The sequence below is a fragment of the Toxotes jaculatrix genome, chromosome 11 (genome assembly GCF_017976425.1).
Source record: "Toxotes jaculatrix isolate fToxJac2 chromosome 11, fToxJac2.pri, whole genome shotgun sequence".
Classification (NCBI taxonomy): Eukaryota; Metazoa; Chordata; class Actinopteri; family Toxotidae; genus Toxotes; species Toxotes jaculatrix.
In genome coordinates, this window is record NC_054404.1 from 13,045,367 (window position 1) to 13,066,000 (window position 20,634).

A 20,634-nucleotide genomic window follows, 5' to 3' on the forward strand; every position below is an offset into this window, starting at 1 on the left:
ATCTCCTTCATGCGGGTAACAAAGCCTTAAAAAGACTGATTCACAGCAAAGTCACAACAACAGCAGGATGTCACAGGGTTGTCAATGAACCAGACAGACAGGAGAAGTCTGTTCCTTATTATGGCTCACGTTCTCCCACATGCATGCAGACATGCAAATACGCTCAATTCATAGTCGTGCATTCAGTAATACTCTGAGCCGATAACACAAAAACAAAGATGACCAGGACCAGGTGAAAAGAGAAGGTGATGTTAGAATAAGAGAGGATTTGTTTTTGCAGAGCAGAAACACACACACACAAAGGGTGGGGAGGATCTTCCATCCACTATCATACAAGAATGTAAACAAACCAGCCTTCAAATATAATGATTTACAGCGCACACACACAGAGACGGAGAGAGAAACTGCAAACCAGTGTTGATCAATGTTGCTCTGTGGTTATCTGAGAGATCCACCAGTCTAAACTTGTTCTAGCAGGAGCGTCATGAAGGTGTACTTGTGTGATTGTGAGTGTACGTACACGGAGTGCATTCGCACGCGTGTCTGCATGTGTACATCTTTGTGTGCGCTTGAATGTTGCTGTGCAACATGCACCAACCCTCTCTCTCTCTCTGGAGGACCCTCTTTCTTGGTACATCCTTCACAAACATGTGGATGTCATTAAAACTTTCTGCTCCACAGTAAAGTCTGTCAACAGAGGGAGCGAAGGAGGCAGAGATACTGGAAAACTACAGAAGACGGTAAGGAATGATCTGAGAAGAGAACATCAAGCAGAGGCCTCTCTAATATTATTCCATCTGATAGCCAACTACCAATGAATCAGAGCAGCCCCATTAAAATGATACTGACACCCTAATTCAATCTGCCTTCTCTGAGATCCCCTCGAGCAGATGCTACGATTCAATTTCTATCTGTTACTCGTTCCCTTGTGCTGCACAGAGCCCGTCCCCTGGCACTGTGAGGCTTTTCGCTGTGCACAAGGCAACTGTCTCTGTAGCCTGCCTGCTCTCACTGGGGTACCATTAAAGACAAATTGCTCCAAAGTCAAAAAGGACCAAACACTCTATGGGAGAGATTAGGCAGATAAGATCTACTTGATAAAAACTGCCAAAACATTTTGCTTGCCAAAGACTGACATGTGCAGACAGACTCCGACAACACTAGATTTCCTTCATCTTGGTCTTATACAGTAGCAGAATGTGGACACCATAAGCAATGGCAGTAAACCATACTTTATATAACCTTTATTTAAAGCTCATGAGATCAAGAATCTTGATTTCAGGAAAATCCAAGCCAAGCGAAACAACTGCGTAAAAAAAACAAAACAAAAATATGCAGGAATGGAAAATGCAAAGTCACAATGACAAAAAGCTGTCGAATATCCAAACAGCAGCTTAACTCCACGCAAATTCAACTCTTTGTTAAATCTTCTTATGTACCCTCATTAATGGTTTAAACTCATCAAGAGAGACCAGCTTTAAACCATTTTGCAGGGAGTAAATTAAAGTACTTTTGCCTCATTCAGTTCTGACCCATGGCACAAATACAAAAAAAAAAAAAACAGTTCCAGTGACAGTGAGCAGTGATTTCTACAAACTCTTCAACACATGTAAGAGCACAAATAATCAAGAAGCAGGCCTAGAGTGGCCAGATAAAGCCGGGAAAAAGAGTAAAAAGGAGTGAAAAGAGTCAGCAAGTGAAGTATTTATTGATATCTCAGAAGCATCGATCTACTGCACAGCAAGCTAGCGTGACTGAGAGGGTCTGCTGAACAACTCAATCCTAAAGTGTGGTAGCCTCAGTCCATAACCTTGTTTTAGGACATGTGTTGAAAGTGCAGCATGGCTTCACCATCGCACACATGCATGCACACACAAACTCACACGCAGCTTGACGCTGGCCCTAGGCGGCTTTACAGCGCTTTTACATAAGTCATCTTTCTGACAGCACCACTGAGCACATAGATGGACGATGAAAGAGGGAGAAGAGGGACAGCGAGATAGAGAGAGAGAGAGAAGGCACTCACCGGGACAAGCGCAACCTCCAACAGACATCTTCTCACATGTTGGGCTCTGCTCTGAACGAAACAGCTGCACTCAGTCCACACGCTGCTCGCATGGGCCAACTCTGAGGAAAACAACACAGACAGGGGGGTGGAGAGATAAGAGGGAGTGGTACAAAGCAGGGCATGTACACCACAACTACACTCCTCTCTCTCTGTCAGAGGCAGGAAGTTGGCAGTGGTGCTCTAGCTGCATCATTAATAGGCATATTGCAACACAAGTGGGAGGGAAAATGAGAGAGGAGTGAAATAGGAGGAAAGAGCCTTAACGGTATGTGAGGCTGGAGTAAGTAATATGGAGCGGAGCGAAGGTGGGTGTGTGTGTGTGTGTGTGTGTGTGTGTGAAAGGAAGAATGCAGGAGGGAGGCAATTAGAGCAAAGGAGAGGAAAAAGAAAAAATGCACAAGGTGTGTGTGTGGCAGTGATGCATCGTCTATTTTTGCCCGGTACTGCTGTGGGAGATAAACATACTCAGTAGGAGCCCAGAGGCAGAGGGTCATTACTGCCAAACAAACACTCACACACACACACACACCCACACACTCACTCACACACCCTGCCTCGTGTATGACAGATTTCCATCTCTCTTTCTGTCTCCCTCTCTCCCTCCTTCCTTCTGTTTTTCTGCTGCAGAGAGAAGAGTGGTGTTAATCACTACAGACAGGATCGATTAAAAATGCAAAGCCCACCTGGAGCGCAGGGACACTGGAGACCCATGGGAGGAAGGAATAGCGCGCACGCAGAAATGCGCACACGCTCACACCGAACAGGAGCTGCATGTAAACAGTCTGACTCGACTACAGACTGTTTGCCCGGCAGCCGCTGCCTCTCTCTCTGCTCTTTCCTTGCTTTTTAATCTTACTTCACTTTGTCAATTTAATCTCCTCGCCCTGTTGATATTACCTTGACCTTTCTGCAGCTTGATGTGGCTTGATGTGATTTTGTTTCATTTCCTTTCCCTCGTCCACGTCTCTGGTTTCCCTTCCCGTTCATCCCATAACTTCTCCTGGCTCGAGCGCGCCTGTTCTCCGAGCCAATAATCTCATAATCTCACACTTCACTACACAAACACACGAGCACATAACTGACTCCCATGAGCTGGATGTCTTTGTTGCTTGTGCACCCGATCCTGTCAGATGGATAACAGACTGAACCGTATCACTCAGCTGTTTCTGACTGAATACAGGAAAAAGTAAAAAGGGAAAATACAAAAAAAAAAAAAAAAAAAAAAAAAAAGAAAATACAACAAATGTGACAAAACAGAAATTAAAATTTCATTTAAAAACACTTGCACAAATTAAATACTACATGTTGTAATTAAGAATCTACTTAGCAAAGGGTCAGAGAAGTCTAAAAAGTAATGGCAATAAAGTTGAAATAGTAATAAAGCAATGTAAAAACAGTTGAAATTGTCGTCTATAAGCTAATGAACAAATGATTAAACTAATGGCTAAACAGCTGAAATGACTAAATGTGACAGAAAATGGTGAAATAAGTAAAGGAATGAATACACAGTTCAGATATTTAAGTAAATGTGACAGACAAATTTACAAATGTGTATTCGAGTTGAAAATGACCAAAATAAACTAAACTAGATAAACTTTTGCAATGCTTAGCTAAAAGTAATGGATTAATGGTTGAAAATGAAAGAATAAATCCTTGAATTACAAAGCTAAACACTATGAATAAATGGGTGAAATTACTCCTAACTTCTGTTAATCCAGTGGCCGCATGAATGCAAACTTTTACTGTCACACAGTACACAACTGTTGTAACAACATCTTTTATATGATTATAAATAGTGTTAAATATAATCTGGTTGAAAAACAGTTCAAAATGACATTTATTTAACATGACAGATGTTCTAAATATATGATGGACTGTATGAGTGAAGGTGTACCTTGGTTCATATGAAACATCTAAATAAATAAATTAATTAATAACACTGGTCTGGTCTATCCATACACTGTATCTGCTGCACTAAAGCAGCCCCCAAGTGAGTTGAAGCCCAGTTTAACAAACCTCAGATTTCTGTTGTCTGTCACTCACAACCAGTATACTAACAAAAGACAAACAACTGTTTCCAGTGAAACGAAAGCTGACAGGCACATTCCCCACACACCAGCACACTGGCAGAGGCATCACAGTTAAATGTCATAAACGGTGTCAGACACTGTTCTCAAGACCGAGACACAATGAACAACCCTGCGGGCCTCCTCTTCTTTTCCCCTTACTTGCCCCCCAACTCCCCCACTCTTTTCATTTCCCCTTCACACACACACTTTTTTGTCTCTGTCTGTTTCAACAAGGTCTGTCTCTGTCTGAGTCTTCTCATCTCTCGCTGCTGTTCTGTCAGCATTTGGTCCTTTGTGCGCCTTGTAGGTCGCGATCTGCGGGTTTGACATTTACAGAAGACTCTGCTACTGTAAAATGGACAACTCTGAACAAAGGCAGATATGAGAGATAGAGAGAGGCATCCCCAACAAGAGAGAGAGAAAAAGAAGAGATGAAAGCGAGAGATGAGAGACAGAAGGAGGGGTGCGTGTATTGTGATTTGGGAAATGGCTTCTGTTTCCAGGAGCGATTAGGCTTTGAAGCTGAGCACTTCACCACTGACTGCACTGTCAGGCATGCTCTCTCTCTCTCTCTCTCTCTCTCTCTCTCTCTCTCTCTCTCTCTCTCTCTCTCTCTCTCTCTCTCTCTCTCTCTCTCTCCTCACTTCCTCGCACTCTCCTACTCTTGCAGATGCAGAGATTCCCACTCTGTCAACACGTCCACACATCGCTCAAAAAGCTCTCAGAGAATAATGAAGTTCCCCCTCCGTTCGCCTCCTTCTCTCCACTGTGGGAACACTTGGCAGCAGCAGTTCCATAACACTATGTGACAGACAGCAAAGTGCCTGCACGCAGATGCACTGACTCAGCCACACTATCTACTCAACACTTGCTCACATGCACTAACAACCTTGTTTTTCCTACAAAATGTTTAAAAGGCTCCTGGTGGCACACTTGTTATCTCAGGTGAGGTCATGCCATCAATGCTTACCTCTCAGTCTTTTGTCTTGCAGCTGTTTTGCGACCCCCCGCCACCTCCCTCCCTCCCTCCCTCGTTTTCTCTTTTTCTTTTCTCTACACTCTGCCTCACAGACAAACACTCTTAAACAACCTCCATCTCAACGCTTACCTTTGTCTTTCTCTTTCTTCTGCTCCCACGCTCGCTCGAAAAAGTCCGCCTGGGTCAGCCACGCAGAGGAAAGCAAGCTGGGCCAGCAGAGAGAGAGAGAGAGAGAAGGAGAGAGAGAAAGATGGGGAGAGAGAGAGAGAGAGAGCGAGAGTGTGTGATGAGCAGATGCAGATAGGAGACACAAATGGGGGGGGTCTAGCAGTGTGCAAATTGGATGATGAGAAGGAAGGAAGGAGGAAAGGAAGGAAGGAAGAAGGTGGAGGAGGAGTGAGGAGGAGGTGGAGGAGGAGGAGGGGAAAAGGGGATGGTGGGGGGGGGGGGCAGCTCTCAGCTGCACTGGTATGAATATGACGCAGAGGCAGCAGCCAGAGCCACTTCTCCTCTTCTCTCCTCTCCTCTCCTCTCTAGCCCCATCCCTCCCATGCCCACCGAGAGAGAGGAGAGAGGGGGAGAGAGAGAGAGAGAGAGAGAGAGAGAGAGAAAGAGAGAGAGAGAGGGCACTGTATCCATGGCAACGGCAGAGCAGCGGTAGGTAGCAGTTAGGGAGTGTGTTGGGGCACAGTAGTGTTCCTCTCTTTCTCTGTTTCTCTCAGAAACTGGCTGTAGAGGAAATATGAGCAGCACTGGATTCTTTAGGACGTGACAGGTAATGAGAGGCAGACTGTTTGGGCCTGTTGCATCTCAGACACGTGGGAAACAGGCACCAAGGACACACACGTTTGCTCTACCGTAAATGCAGAAAAAAAGAAAAAAGAAACAGGGAACCTCAAGGAATGAAATAAGTAACTTTAAATGTAAAAAAAACAAAAAAAAAAACATAAAGTCTAGGACAGGGGTATTGTGAAACACTGCAAACACAATGATTTGAGACAGATTATAGACAAGTGATTTACAACTTCTCCAAAAGTAAAGAGAGGACTTAAACCAGAAAACTCAAACTGAGATGAAAACATGAGCAACAGTAAAAGGAAACCCTCAAACAAAACAGTGCAAATGCAAAGTTGTCTTGTTGTGACACTGCTACGGCCATTTCATACATGTTTTTGCTGAGAGTGATGTACATTTTTCCTATACGTCTACACTTGTCAGGAGCAATTTAGGGCTCAGTGTCATGCAAAAGGATACGATATAAAGAATGTAGACATGAGGAGCCAGCGATCACACTACACACCCTTTAAGTGTTTGCAAAGCCAACTACTAAACTAACATTACATTTTTGTTTTTATGCCATAGCACATAAGTAAAATGGTATTGTCCTTCATATGGAATTCATGTTCTTCAAAGGAAATGCAGTTAGGGACACAACTAATTAGTGAGACTTGTAATTGTTGCCTTAGGGATACCTGGATCGACGCCAGAAAAGATATTGCATGCAGCTACCCTACAGTGGGTCTGTAACCCGGTGTGTCTGTTGTTTTGTGACTGCTTGGCAACAAGGATGCGTTCTCAAACTCACCACAGTGCGTGTGTGAGTTTACTGAAGGGCTCTGTCACCAATGAGGAACAGATTTTAAAACTTTACAAACAGCAGTGGCAGAACACAGCAGAGAATGAATGACAAATAGATACACAGAAAAAGTGGTAAACCACAATGGAAGACCACAGTGTGCGTGTGTCTGCGTGTGGGCTCACCTCTAATCCATTTCTGCCTGTGGGACATTGGGAATTGCCCGTGGCTTTTCTGTGCCATGCAGTTCCAATCCTAATGAGGAACACATCACCCCCACTTTTGTATTTGACCCAATTTAATCTCTACCTCTGTGCGTTCACAGCCTGTGTTCTTGTTCACTCGTCGTACCTTTCCTTCATGTATTCCACTAAGTAACAAACAGACATCCACCACCGTCCTTTGTTTAATTTACCTTCACATTTACCTTCACATCTCTGAGGGAAAACAACTTTTCGTCTCAGTGTGATGTTTGGTTAGTCCTCATACAGTCATAAATGTTTATATAGTGGTTTTCTCTTGTGCAGTTTTCATTTTGTATGTGGCTAAAGGGTTAGTGTTATACAATTACATAGGTCTAAAGCTGGAGATAAAGTCTGACAAAAAAAATAAAATCTTTACTCAAGGTCCACTTACCACCTTTTTGCAGAGCTTTAATTGCATTTCCAAGTCTTCATCAGCTTATGCAGTTTGTTCAGTTGTCATCACTTGATAACAGGTGGACATGTATAGGGGGAGACTGTGTCCACTGCCTCTGTCTCTGTGATGGATGTGAATGGCCTCCTTGATCTTTCTGTAGCCTTCCACTGAAACATGGACAACAGAGGATATCGTGTTAATTTTCAGGAAAAGATGTTCTTTCAAAATAAAGGTTTGTTTACACAAGCAGAATAATACTGGGAGTCTGTAGAGCTTTTGCTGAACAGCAGCCACTGAGGCCAAAAGTGGCAACTGCAGGATAATAATTGTTTTTGGGAAAAAAAAAAAGTCATTCAGTCAGAAAACTGACACAGTAAGTCAAAGTACCTAGTATGTGAATATCTAGCTCAACCCATCATGTAATGTTAACTTGATATAGTGAATGATATACCGACAGCAGAATGCAATCTGAAACAAAAACAGAGAAATTTGAAATTCCATGACTGTCACTGTAACACAACAGCGTGAGCAAAATAATACAATGTCAACAATTTTGTTGTCAGAAGAGATGTGTGCTTTAGCTATGACACAAATTACACTTCAGTCTACAGGAGAAACAATCTCCACACAAAAGATATTTTTCCCATCCCAAGAACAACATAAGAGTCTTGTTTCCCCTCCAGTACTGGAGAGCCCTCCTTGCTTCCTTGTTTTTACCGTCATTGAAAGTACAATAATTTACACTAAACCTGCAGGAGCTGAAATGCCACACAGAAAGAAAAGAACCAAGTAACAGCCTCAGAACTGCCATTTAACCTGTTCTAAAACACTATAATGTTTAAAGACAATGAAGATTCTTGAAAATAATAATAATTGTCTGTGTTTATTATGTACATATACATAATAAACACAGAATAGTTTCACATAGTCTGTGAACTGTGAAGTATCACAAAGAAATTGTATAACAATACAGTTGGTATTCAAATAGGAGGTCAAGATTAGACAATGCACGATACATTTGTTTTTTAGTTTGAATTCATTTCTCAAAACTCCTTTACTGGTAATCACTTAACAGTTTGTAGATGAATTTTAAAAAGCCTTTCCCTGAAAAGAAAAGCAGACAGTATTAACAATCAAACCATTTTATCTGGGTCAACCTCTAAATCATGTGATGAGCAACCAAGTGTTGTTGGAAGAAATTACCCATAACACTGAGAGTTTGTGCGTTGTTGTTGTTGTTGTTGCTGCAGAGAGTGCTGCATGTTGTGCATACTGTCTGTGTACTCCTTCTAATGTTACCAGATTCCTGGAGGGTTTGTGAGCAGTTTGCTGTGTTGTTATACAGGGTTGTGTTACATTCTAAGGTGATTCTGATATGTTTGTTGCTCCATATGTGTAAATACAGCAGACAAAACATTTTTCACTATAATGGTGTCTGTAACAAAAACATCATAATCTTCAGGGTTTTTTCCATTAACTGATTAATCCTTATATATAATCAATATATCGTTAATAAAATGTAAGAAAACTGTATGAAAATGCTGATCATGCTCCCAGAGTCCAGATTTCTTGTTTTATCCAAGCAACAGTTCAAAACCCAACAATACTCATTCACCCATTCGCAATTATATAAAACAAAACAACGGAAAAATAAGCAGCAAATCATCAGTTTTGAGAGGATAGACCCTGCAAATGTTTTGATTTTTTTTTTTTTTTTTTTTTTTTTGCTTAATAAAATGCCCAATCAGCTATCAAAATTGTTGCTGATTAGTTTTCTGTGCTTCGACTATTAGTTCCAGCACTTATTCACATGACCTTAAAAGAAAGTTGATAAAAAGGAGCATTTAATACAGCCAACATGTTTTCCTTTATGTTGGTATCTAGTCCTGTTTATCACATACTGCAACCTACCTGCGTGTGTTTAGTGCTGTTTCTGCCACTGTTAACGTTATGTGTACGTTGATAAAAAAAAAAAAAGTAATGTTAAATTATTAAAATAAAAAAGCGACTGCAAAAGTCATATATATATATTGGACGTATCGTGTGTTTTTTCCCTCTTCGCTTTGCAGCACAGATAAAACAGCCGGCCACCACAAGGCAGTGTGGGTATTAAATAGAACTACAAAGAAACGTGGTCAGGTAACCCTTGACCCTCCGCGTCACTTTGCGTCATTTTGCCGGGAATGTCGGACCACGTGTGTCGTGCCGGCGTGCTTGCTCACTGACGCGCGGCTCATCACTTCTCACTCTGAAACCAGCCGGGGCTGGGAGTATACTCGCAAGATGGCGGCGCGGTGGGGAGCAGGCGAGGAGACTTTAATTGCGTGCAATATGGAATTTTTCCCCATGGATACACTAGATGAGGTAAATAATATGTTCTGTGCTTTACTTCCCAACATGTAATACCACTGTTACTAGCTGTGTGTGTGTTTTTAGACGCAGGGCAGAGCGTGTTGTGTGTGTACGAGCTGTACACTGCGCATGGAAAAGTGACACGTGGATGCATCCGTGGTATTACTAGTAAAACTTATTCAAAAACTACTCAGTGTTTTGTGGTGCTAACAGCCAGATAATGCTCTCATGGTGTATTTGTTAAATAATGCGTAATGCTTGATTTTAATGTGCTGAGAGTTTTTAGCTGTATGTCAGTGCTAGCTGGTGAGTCAGTGTAGCTTGGCCGGCCGGCTACTGAACGACGCAGGTTTCCTCCCTTATAATATGAATAGTGGTCCAAACAAATGAAGTGACAGTTGTGTATTTTATCAGTACCTAACCTGACATATGCACCAGCTGTATGATCGATATCAGTAATGGCATTTAAGCTCTGTCAGTGGGTGTATGTGCAGAAGCACTCCTTGTTCTGTGAATCAACTGATTCATACACACGTGGTAACAAACACTGGAAGATGCTAGTCCTCCAGCTTTATCATCACTGCAGTGTGAATGTTTACTTTTTTGTTTGTTTGTCTGTCTGTGTGACAGTGGCCGTGGTGCAGTTTTTCAGTTTTTGCTATGGTGTGGTTTACAGGCTTCATGCCAGCACATTGCAGTAATGTGTCATCAGCTCAGTGGTGATGCACACCACGAAGCTCTTTTATATTTAGATAACGATTGCAGTCAATGCATTTACACACACCTGTGGGATTATCTACTCTCACGCTGCAGCAGCATGCCAAGTTTTCATTCAAAACCTGTGTGTGTATATCTACATGTGGTTTAGTCGTGGTGGATCACATGTTGGATTCCTTGACGCATGCGCAGAAGAGACGGTCGGTTTAATCTCTGCATATAGTTTTCCATAGAGTTTATAAGTGAGTACTTGTAGTTGTCTGACGTTTAGGGTGTCAACACGCATTTAAATGCGATCGTTCAGTTTGTACTTGTTTAAAATATGAGACATGAGTGGGGATGCCTGGGTTTGTTGTAGTGGAACACGTGGGCAGGGTAGCCTCCCTTTTGGACGGGGTGAGGCCAGGATCAAACATGTCTGCGTAGACAGAAACACGTGGGTCACTGTAGGAGATCAGTGCGTTTTTAGATGAAAGTGCAAAATATTCTAAGTTGTGTTTTCTCTCCTAGAGAAACTTCTATGCTTGACTTAATGTTATGCATATGACTCAGATTTGAACAGTTATGTTCCAAGTGAGCTTTCTACTAGCAGTATTACTATTTGTTAAGTTTTATATTTATTTGTTAAACTTTTATTTTAAATGTATGTCAGACTTCCCAATGTTTTTTTGCAGTTTGCACTTTGTTATAATTGATTATGAAGTTTTATATATAAGTTATAACTTCTGTTGATAATTCAAGTGTAATTTGGAGTCCTGCATGTCCAATAGGTGCATGCTCTGATGTGGTTATTTATTTCTGATTATTGGAAAATGTTTGTGGTATTTTGTTTTCTTCTCTTCTTCAAACTGGAACTAAAAGCACGTGCCCTCCCTTGCCCCTCTGGGGTTTCCTTTTCTGATTCTCACTTTCAAATGCCTGACTTGAGCTTTGGCTCATTCTCAGCTCATACCACCATTTAAATAAGTCTGACTTTTGCACAGACCAGATGCTGACAAGGTAAACATCCTTGTCAAACACACAATAGACTAAGATTATAAACCATACTCCAAATTACCTCTACATGTGCAAACCTGTACTTGAAAAATCATAGCATGCATACACATTACACTTTCTTATGAAATCAACTTGCTGCCAACACAAAGCACCAAGTTGAGCATTAAACATTTGTTTAATGTAGGATTAAGTTGTTTAAAATGTTCACATATGACAGTTGTCAAATTCTGGTCATGTGTCTGCTGTCTCCATCCACTGTTACTGTAATTGAAACATAAGTAGCCGCTGGTATGTATTTATGGGTGGTATAGATAGTTTTTGCCTGAATCATGTTTTCAGTTTTGCTTTGTCCCACCCTCACTCCCCCAGACTGCTGGGCTGAGCTCTGGAGAAACTCTGGAGGTCCTTCATGGCTGCTTAGACCCCTCCATCCTTTCGATCTTTGAGGACACACCAACAATAGAGGCAAGACTCATTTCACATGGTTGAACTTAAGTATTACTGCAACCCAAAAGAAATCTGTGACATGTAAGCCTTGTATGGTTGTTTGTTTACACTCCCTATAGTGCATGCTTTGACCTATTTTCCATGTGTTTATTTAGACTAAGGGATTGGATGAGGAGAGCGATGCCACGCTGCTAACCGCCCTGACAGAGATCCTTGACAATGTGGATGATGAAAACCTGTCCCCATTTGACACACTGCCTGACTCAGACCTGCTGTCGGGTCAGAAGGGCAGGGAACACTCTCCGGTTAGTGCCCAGCTGTCACACATAACTCTCAAAGTGTCTCCTGCTCTCGACATCCCCCATCTGGCCTTTGAGCTTGGGGCAGAGAGAGTGAAAGGGGGTGGAAGGACAGCATGCTGACTTCTGTGGTTATAAATATACTTCTTGTTCATTGTTTTTAGATGTTTGTAAAAGTAAGATTTACTCCTAAAGTGCATAAGTATTAATGTCCTCATGCTTTTATCTTTCACTCTCCAGCTCAGGAGACTGCTGTGTCTGTCCCGTTCCCCTCCCGAGAAAGACACTCTCTGTAGCGCAAGACCTATATCAACTGGAAAGGTAGCTTTGCAAATGATCAGTGTGTATTTAAACTAGAACAGCTGACAGATTTCAGAGTTTGACTGGATATTTGTTTCCTTGTCTGCACCCAGAGCCTCCCCAGAATGCAGGTAGATTCTCTTCAGAGGAGTGACGGAGAGGAAGAAGACGATGGCTCCCTCACTCTGAGCCCAGTGAGGCAAGATTCATCTCCCGACAATGAGCTGTTAGACTGGGAAGGTTCAACCCTCCTGCTTCCTAACAGCTTTGAGCAGGAGGGTGAAGATGGTGTTTCAGTTAGCCTGGGAGACTTGGTCAGGAACATTCACCCGTACTGTATGGCTATTTGTGTAGAGAATGACGACGGGGAACAGATGTTGCCAGAAGGAGGCATCTTACTCGAGGTTGTTGATCAGGGAGAGAACGGAGAACCCATCCTGGCTATCCAAGACACGGATCTCCCAGTCTTTCTGCCACTTACAGAGCAGGCTTCAGAAAATGAGCAGATACTTAGAGATGAAGCAAAAGAAGTGGCTTCTGACAGCTCGGAGCATATAGTTGTCGATGATGAAGATGTAGCAGTGGATGAGGCTCCAGTGAAAGTTACAGCCCCTGCAACACCAGACCTATGTACAAATGTGAAAGATGAGATGGTCATTAAGAAACAGAAAGAAGAGGTTAAAAAGAGAAGCCCCTCCAGGAGAAAAAAGAAAAAGAAATGCAAGGAACAGCGTCAGCCTGAACCTGTGGAGGGAAGGATCCTTAGGAGTGGCACAGTAAGAAAGATGGCACAGGAAGTACCCAGAAAACCTGAAAGAAGGTCAGTCAAAGAAGAGAAGAAACAACAAGACCCACAGGTTCTAATATCTGCGACCTCAGCTTCTTCCTCTGTCAAACCTAAGAAACTAAATCCATGCCAAACTGAAAAACAGAAAACAGAAATCACCACTACAACACTATTGCCTGAAATGAATGTGCAAGTTGCCACATGTGACTCACTCAGACAGGACACTTCTCTGTTAGAAGACATCCCAGAGAAGAGTCAGCCTAGCGGCTCACCCACAGCAGTGAGCTCCCAACAGCCTGACGAAGCCCCTGAGCAGCTGGGCCCAGCCCCCGAGAAGCTGGAAGACTCATCAGCAGCTCCCTCTGCTGTCCTTGCCCCACTGTCTTCAGAAAGCCCTGCGGCTGCTGCTAGTGCCGTCACACTCCATGTGACACCACCTGTTTGTGAAGCCCTCCCTCCTGTGGCCATTGCACTCCCAGAACCGAAACCCAAATCACTCAGTCTAGAGGAGTACCGGCGGCTCAGACAGCAGAAAAAGCCAACACCGGTGGAAAAACAAGATGACAACAGCACCAAGTGGCCCAGCCTTCCAGAGCTTCCTAAAGAGCTCACCCCGATTCCCTGCCTGCCTGACCCCAGCCCTAGGGATTCTCGGCGCCCCAGCCCCCAGGCAGCAAAGAAGGAATTAGAGGAGGTCAAACCTGCCTGGCAACCAAGGGGTCCAGCAGCACCGCCCACCCCTGAAGCACTACTGGTGCCACCAGCCTACATGGTTGCTTCATCCACCAAAGTTTCAGCTGCTACTGCTGTTCCTAAACCCCAGCAAACACCTGAACCTTCCAAACCATCTCTGCCTAAAAATTCCTCAGCTCCTGTCCCTGATTCAGTGAAGGATTTACCCACACATCAACATACCATTGCTCAACCTACAGTACCTTCTGTGCCTCAGAGCTCTGGGTCTCCAGCTTCTTTAAAACATGCCACTCAGTTCACGTCGTCAGCAGATGGGAAATGTTCTCCGGTGCTTTCAGGAGAAAAGGGTGGAGTCCGTGAAAGCCCCCAATCTCAGCCTGTATCTCTTAAATCTGCAGAGCTGAGTAAAGCTTGTCCTAAAACCACTACAGAGTCGATCAAACCCACCGCTGCTACTTTGTCTACTCCCAGTGTCCCCCATAAGACCACTGTTGTTTCCCAAAAGGTGCCTGAGGTCACTGCTGCTACCACATTAAATACCCCCATCACAGCTGGTAGCAAGTCCTCCAAACCCACAACCAATGGTACTCAGCTCTGTTCTTCTTCAGCTGCTCATACCTCAGACATACCTCAGAGTCTAAAGGCAGAACCTGATGTGCTTGAAACTAAAGAGAACCCCACTACAATAGTGAAGCCCCAAAGGCCAAAGAGCCCCACACAGGAGCTGATTGAGGCCTTCACCAGTGAGATAGGTGAGCTTAAAGATGATTGCTGAAAAATATTTCAGTTTTGTTCATGAAAGGCTGATAATATTTAGCATTTTATTTCCATGCCTTTTTTTTTGATGGAAGCCATGTTGGGCTTTCTTGTAAACAAAGAAGTTAAGTGGAATACTAACAACTGGTATTTTTTATTTTTACAAAGCCTTCAAGGGAAAATTGCCTTGTCTGTGTCTCAGGTCTGCTGCTCTGGAGCTCTAGCATGCACGTTAATCTGCTGCAGTAGTTGCTGATGTGCAGGAGCCCCCTATCTGAAATAATTTGGGAAAGGCTGTGTCTGCGTTTAGTGCAGTAGAATAATATGCTGTGTCACTGTAAAAATCGAAACTCCTGCACCCCTCTGTAACTTTGAGATTATTCTCTGTAGTCATCCTACACTTGTGTCACTTTAATTGAGCCCGTATGCTGTTTGTTACACCCTGTCCTATGTAAACAATGGTTAAATAAGTACAGTTATAATAATCCTATGCATAATGTTGTGATCTCTTTCTGTAGGTATTGAAGCTGCTGATCTGACCAGCTTGCTGGAGCAGTTTGAGGAAACCCAAGGTAAACAATAATGGCAAATTTTTACTTTGTTGATTGTGTCTGAAAGACGTTCACAGTTTCGTTTTTTTGGTCATGCTCAATTTCTGCCAAAGGGTGGTTGTAGTAAGCCAGTAGTGTAGTGGGTCACATAATTTAGTATCAGGCTAAATGTAGTCAGTGTCAGTTTTCCTGGTTTCGTAATGATGGGAAGTGGCATACAACATTACAGCATTATCTTTGGTCAGCAGTAGTGGGTCAGTGGGCAGAAGGACTAAGATTTAAAAGGATAGCCATTAAAGAGTTTCACTGATCACAACAAATACACTGCCATAGTGCATATACTTAAGACTGGGGTCATCAGTGAATTCAGATGACCATTCCTTAAGAATCTGACCAACAGAGCAGGTACAAGGTTTAGCCCAGAGTTCATAGTTAAGAAAAGTGACGTACGGAGCAAAGATATTATTAGGTCGTTCATATGAACCTGAAGCTTATCTGCTTATGTATTTAATGTTCAAAGATTGTAGAGGTCTTCTGACTGTTTTTTTTTCTATCGAAACATTCCCCTTTAAGAGATGGATGCGGTGGTTGGGGGGGGGGGGGGGGGGGGGGTGCAGAGAAATTGCTTTGTGCTCTTGCCTGCTCAGCTGCTGGAATTTTGCCCTGTCCGCAAATCCATTTAACTCTCGCCCTGCTGTCTTTGTTTGGGTGGATGTACAAGCCCCAGCTCTAACAAGTGCCTGGGCTGTGTGTGCCATTACTGATGTCAGTGGATGTTATTGAACCATCAAACTGTGTGCTGTGGCTAATGTAGCTGCCGACCATTTGGTGGAATTCTTTTCAAAATACACTGAACTAATTATTCAATATATTTATACTAACAGTTTGATCCACATAACATTAAATTTCTTCGTTTTTTTGGTGTTCCTCTGTCACTTCTGTGCTGATGCACTTATTTCCCTGTCCCTTCTCTCTTCAGCCAAAGAGGAGCAATTTATGCCGGAGGTCTCTGGTAGAGCAGCAGCTGTAGGAAACTCGAGGTGAGTTACCCTACAGCCCTCAAGCTGCTCTGTGTGAGTGATGGAGCAACGGTTTCTCTGGGAAAAACCATGGGCGAGTGAAACCTGTTAGCTCTGTGTGTGTGTGTTTGTGTGTGTGGAGGTGACACACATCCACATTTTGCCAAGACCTACCGTAAACCCTGCTGTTGTCTTGCCACAGTCATGGCCTTCTTCAGTCTGAATTTGTGTAGCGCGGGTTAAATTTTTTTATTTTTTTTTTTTTGGTCTGGACTTGGTTGCACTGCAGTCCAAAGACAAACTGAGGTGAGTGCTACACTATTTACCAGTGATACACTAACACACTCCTGTGCTTACTCTGCAGTTTTGAATCGGCTCCAGAGAAAACAGCTGTGGAGCGTGTCAAAGCTAATGATCTCTCAAGTACTGCAGGTAATTCAGCGTGTTATCTTCAGCACTTCAAAATGAGCCCATTAAGTTAAACCGTACACTGTGATCAGAGATGTGCGACCTTGCAACACAGATGGCCTTGTGCTTTTGAATGTTGGGTATAATTGTGCGGAACTTTATTTCCCTCTGCTCCAGCTCTGACTCCTCCAGCCACTCCTCCCCACCAGATGTGGAAACCTCTGGCCCCTGTGGCCCTGCTGGGGAAGAGCAAGGCCACTGAGGCCTCCAAGTCGAGCCCCTCCAAGGTTATTCAGATAGAAGCTCGTCCACTTCCCTCAGTCAAGTCCCGCAGTAAACCCACTCCTGCTGCTGCCACTGTAGACCCTGACCTGGCATGCATGGACCATGACTATTGCATCCCCAACAAAGGCACTTCCACTGGAGAGCCAGGCAAGCGCTGGAATGTCAAACAACAGTCTTTTATTACTATTAAACCCATCAAGCAACCCACCACAGCCACCGCACAGACACCACCAGCTGTCCTGTCATCGTCTGGCTCGTCTGCCACAAAATCTGCGGTTACAACCAAAACACAAGATTTTTCATTGCCCCTGCATCACAGGACAGATGGGATGGAGAGTAGCTCTGTTCTGGAAACTCCCGATGCTTCTCCTACTCGACTGGAGACTGACTCCACTATTAAAGAAGAAAGCCCGAGGAGAAGAGGGCCTTTTGGGAGGGCTTACCGTCGACATGCTGCTTCTCGCTCGCCCAGCCCCAGATCCAGCCCAAAAGAGAGGACTGGAGGCCGGTCTAGAAAGAGAAGATCCCACCGTTCTCCAAGCCCCATGTCCAGTGGTTCAGAGTCCCATTCCTCTAGATCTCGGTCTAGATCACATGCTCCATCTCGTAAAAGGTTTGGCCCTCTATCAAAACATGTGGTTGCTACAGCATCTTCATACTGATTTCCAGCGGGTGTGATTTTCCTTTTTTTCATCACTGGCATTCCTTCCTTTTCCTCTCTAGGTATCGTCCTCGCCACTCTGAGAGCAGTTCCAGCTCCTCATCCCGTTCCTCATCACGGTCCTCTCCCTCCGTGTCCCGCTCCCCTCCCAGGAGGAGAAGGTACTCGTATTCCTCCTCTCGTTCTGGCTCATGGAGTCGCTCCAGGTCGCGGTCTAGATCCCCTCAGAGACGAGCACAGTGGGGTAGAAGCGCACCATTTAACAGGTACGGTTTATGAATCATGCTTATCTGGGTGGTAGTTGACACGTGTTTTACAGCTGTTTTTAGCACTTGTGCACTACAAATACTTTGACATGTAGTTTAAAAAAATGACTAAATGCTTCATGTCGTCTTGCTCAGTTCCTCATACAGCCATGGCTATGGACACAGTGCAAAGACAAATACGGAAGAGGTGAAGAGACGCAAGGAAAAAGCCATTGTAAGTTAATTTTACAGTGAGTTCACAGATCTCTAAGCAAATTACAGGGCTGTAATTAAATGAGCTGATTAACTACTTTGTTCTCTCAGGAGGAGCGCCGGGTTGTTTACGTTGGTCGAATTCGGGGTACTATGACCCAAAAAGAACTTAAAGAGCGCTTCTCTTATTTTGGCGAGATTGAAGAGTGTACCCTGCACTTTAGAGACCAGGGGTAAGTACGTAAACAGAGAGGATTATACATGCATATATTTCTCTCCATTGTTTGCTTTTTGTATTAAGGGATTAATTTAGAATTTTTAATAAGGCTATAATATGAGCAGATGGCACTGTCTTTGAACCTTATTGGTCTCGTCTGTGACCTCTTAGGCCAAGCTACAGTGCTAAAGTAAAACTGAGGCTTGTTCATAACTGGAGCCTCCTGGCAACACCCCCAGGTCTCTCTTTTAAAAGCAAGTCACAGCTCAAAACTGTACTAGACCTGTTATGGCCCTCTGACCAACTGTAAAAAAAAAAAAAATAAATACTGGCTGATACATTGTTTATCTGCCACAGGGACAACTATGGCTTTGTGACTTATTACAACACCAAGGACGCCTTCACGGCCATTGAAAATGGAGGCAAGCTGCGGATGCCTGATGAGCTGCCGTTTGATCTCTGTTTTGGTGGAAGGAGACAGTTCTGCCAGACGGGCTATTCTGACTTGGGTAGGCATGGCTTTAAATCGACAGACCCAACAAAGGTTCCTGTAGCTCCTGCCCAGAGTGCTTTTAATTTATTCAAATAATATTGACACGGTTTGCAGAAGATTGAAGATATTGGCTGCAGTTCATCCTGATACAGTGTGTTCACCGCAAGCTAAATGCAACTGAGAGCCATTGTACTTTGTGAAGTGCTGCCAATAACTCCAAAACTTGGCAGATCACATGGCAGCCGTTTGAAAGGATGATCGCACGGCAGGAAGAAGGCAAACTGTTGTTTGAGCATATTGTCCTTTAGTGTGCATATTTGAAAAGTGAGAGGTTGTGCTGGTTGGGGATTTTCACATCATGACATTAGAAAATCCTGGCTACAGCCATGGTTTAGGGATTCACATCAATCTCCCAAATGCAGCGTGTGCTGTTGTCCTCATTCTTTTATTTGTATGTGATGCTGACTGTCTGTTCCTTCTCTTTTCAGATTCGAATAGAGAGTACGATCCATTGCCTGCAAAAGGCAAGTTTCATGCAGTAGACTTTGACACTTTACTGAAGCAGGCCCAGCAGAATCTGAAGAGGTAACAGGAGGCCTGCAGCAGGAAAGCAGCTGACACTTACCTCAGAGCCAAGAGCTGGCTCCTCACCTGCAACACTGTCTTTACATTGTAGTTGTTGCATTAGTTTATTTTTGTTTGTTTGTTTTGTTTCTGCAAGCTAACACCTTCTATTGAAGTGAAGATTTGTAATGAAAGTAGTAAAAGAAATTAAAAAAACGGAATAAGTGAAATTAAATAATTTTTTAAAAAGTTTATTTAAATGTAAAATCAAATTTGACTTGTATGGAGAGAGAATCATTTTTAAAAGGGGGAAAATACATGGAATGCAGCTCCCTAATTGTTGGGAGAGGATGTAATACATTTAAATGTACTACAAACCTAAATTAAAAAAGACAAACCGAAATGTGTTGGTTTTGGGGTTTTTTTTTCATTCCAATTCACCTGTGTCTTTGCATTTATCGGTTTGGTTACATCTTTAAAAACATAAAGTTATTTGTCAGGTCTTTTCCACACAAGATATTTTGAAATGTCACAAGATGAGCACAGGTGTAAATGACAGAATTTAAGATTGCTGAATTCAGCTGTGATATAGACTTTTTTTTCATGGCAAACTTTGACTTGCCATAGCAGGAAACTTACAATAGAGTATGCCAGTAAGCCATGACAGCGAGTCAACATGCAAAATCCCAGGGCCCTGAGATTAGCTCACCTGAATGGAATGCACTCATTAGTTATATTAATTTCACCTGTGCTATTCGTGCTATGAAATGCCAGAATGTCTGTTAATGTGCTCGCTGTCACTGTCATGGCTTGCATGGACACTTTGAAAGAACAGAGCCCTCTTTTATGTTAGAAATGCCTTTGATTTTCCCACTGTGACAAATAAAAAGTCCTGATAAGGAAAAAGGCCTATCACACAATGCACCATCTTTCATTAACTAATCCACACTGTGATTTCCTTTGGGGCAGTAATTGCTGTATTAAGGGTTGTGGGTAATTATGCTTTAGTATAATTGGGTATTTGCTGGTGATTTGGAACAAAGCGTGTGTACATTGCTGACACAGGACACACAGGCTCAGGTCACAACAACAGAGGAGCACCTCCGCTCTGTTTGAATGTGGGGTTGGAGCTCAGCTGCATACCTAATATGGACTGGAATCTCAAGATATTAGAAAGTCGTTGAGATGATCAACACAGTCACTGAACAGAGCAAGTCAACGCTGGCAATATTGGCTAAAGTCGTGCTGTAAGTTCAGAAAATCTGCGAACAGCTACTAACCTGGCCTCTTACTAACTCCG

General features: G+C 43.2%; 1 protein-coding gene and 1 non-coding gene across 2 annotated transcripts; both read left to right on the top strand.

Moving 5' to 3' along the window:
- Positions 1-9,590: 9,590 nt before the first annotated feature.
- Positions 9,591-19,728, top strand: pprc1 (PPARG related coactivator 1). The gene is made up of 14 exons (XM_041049686.1): positions 9,591-9,695; positions 11,766-11,861; positions 11,999-12,148; positions 12,383-12,463; positions 12,556-14,674; positions 15,197-15,250; positions 16,209-16,269; positions 16,613-16,680; positions 16,834-17,554; positions 17,665-17,868; positions 18,004-18,082; positions 18,172-18,293; positions 18,635-18,786; positions 19,259-19,728. Exons 1-14 carry the CDS (start codon positions 9,615-9,617, stop codon positions 19,357-19,359), a joined length of 4,089 nt encoding a protein of 1,362 aa, XP_040905620.1. The 5' UTR covers positions 9,591-9,614; the 3' UTR covers positions 19,360-19,728.
- On the top strand, positions 18,404-18,544 carry LOC121190158. The gene has a single exon (XR_005894953.1). It is a non-coding gene; the product is annotated as a small nucleolar RNA SNORA50 (small nucleolar RNA).
- Positions 19,729-20,634: the final 906 nt, after the last annotated feature.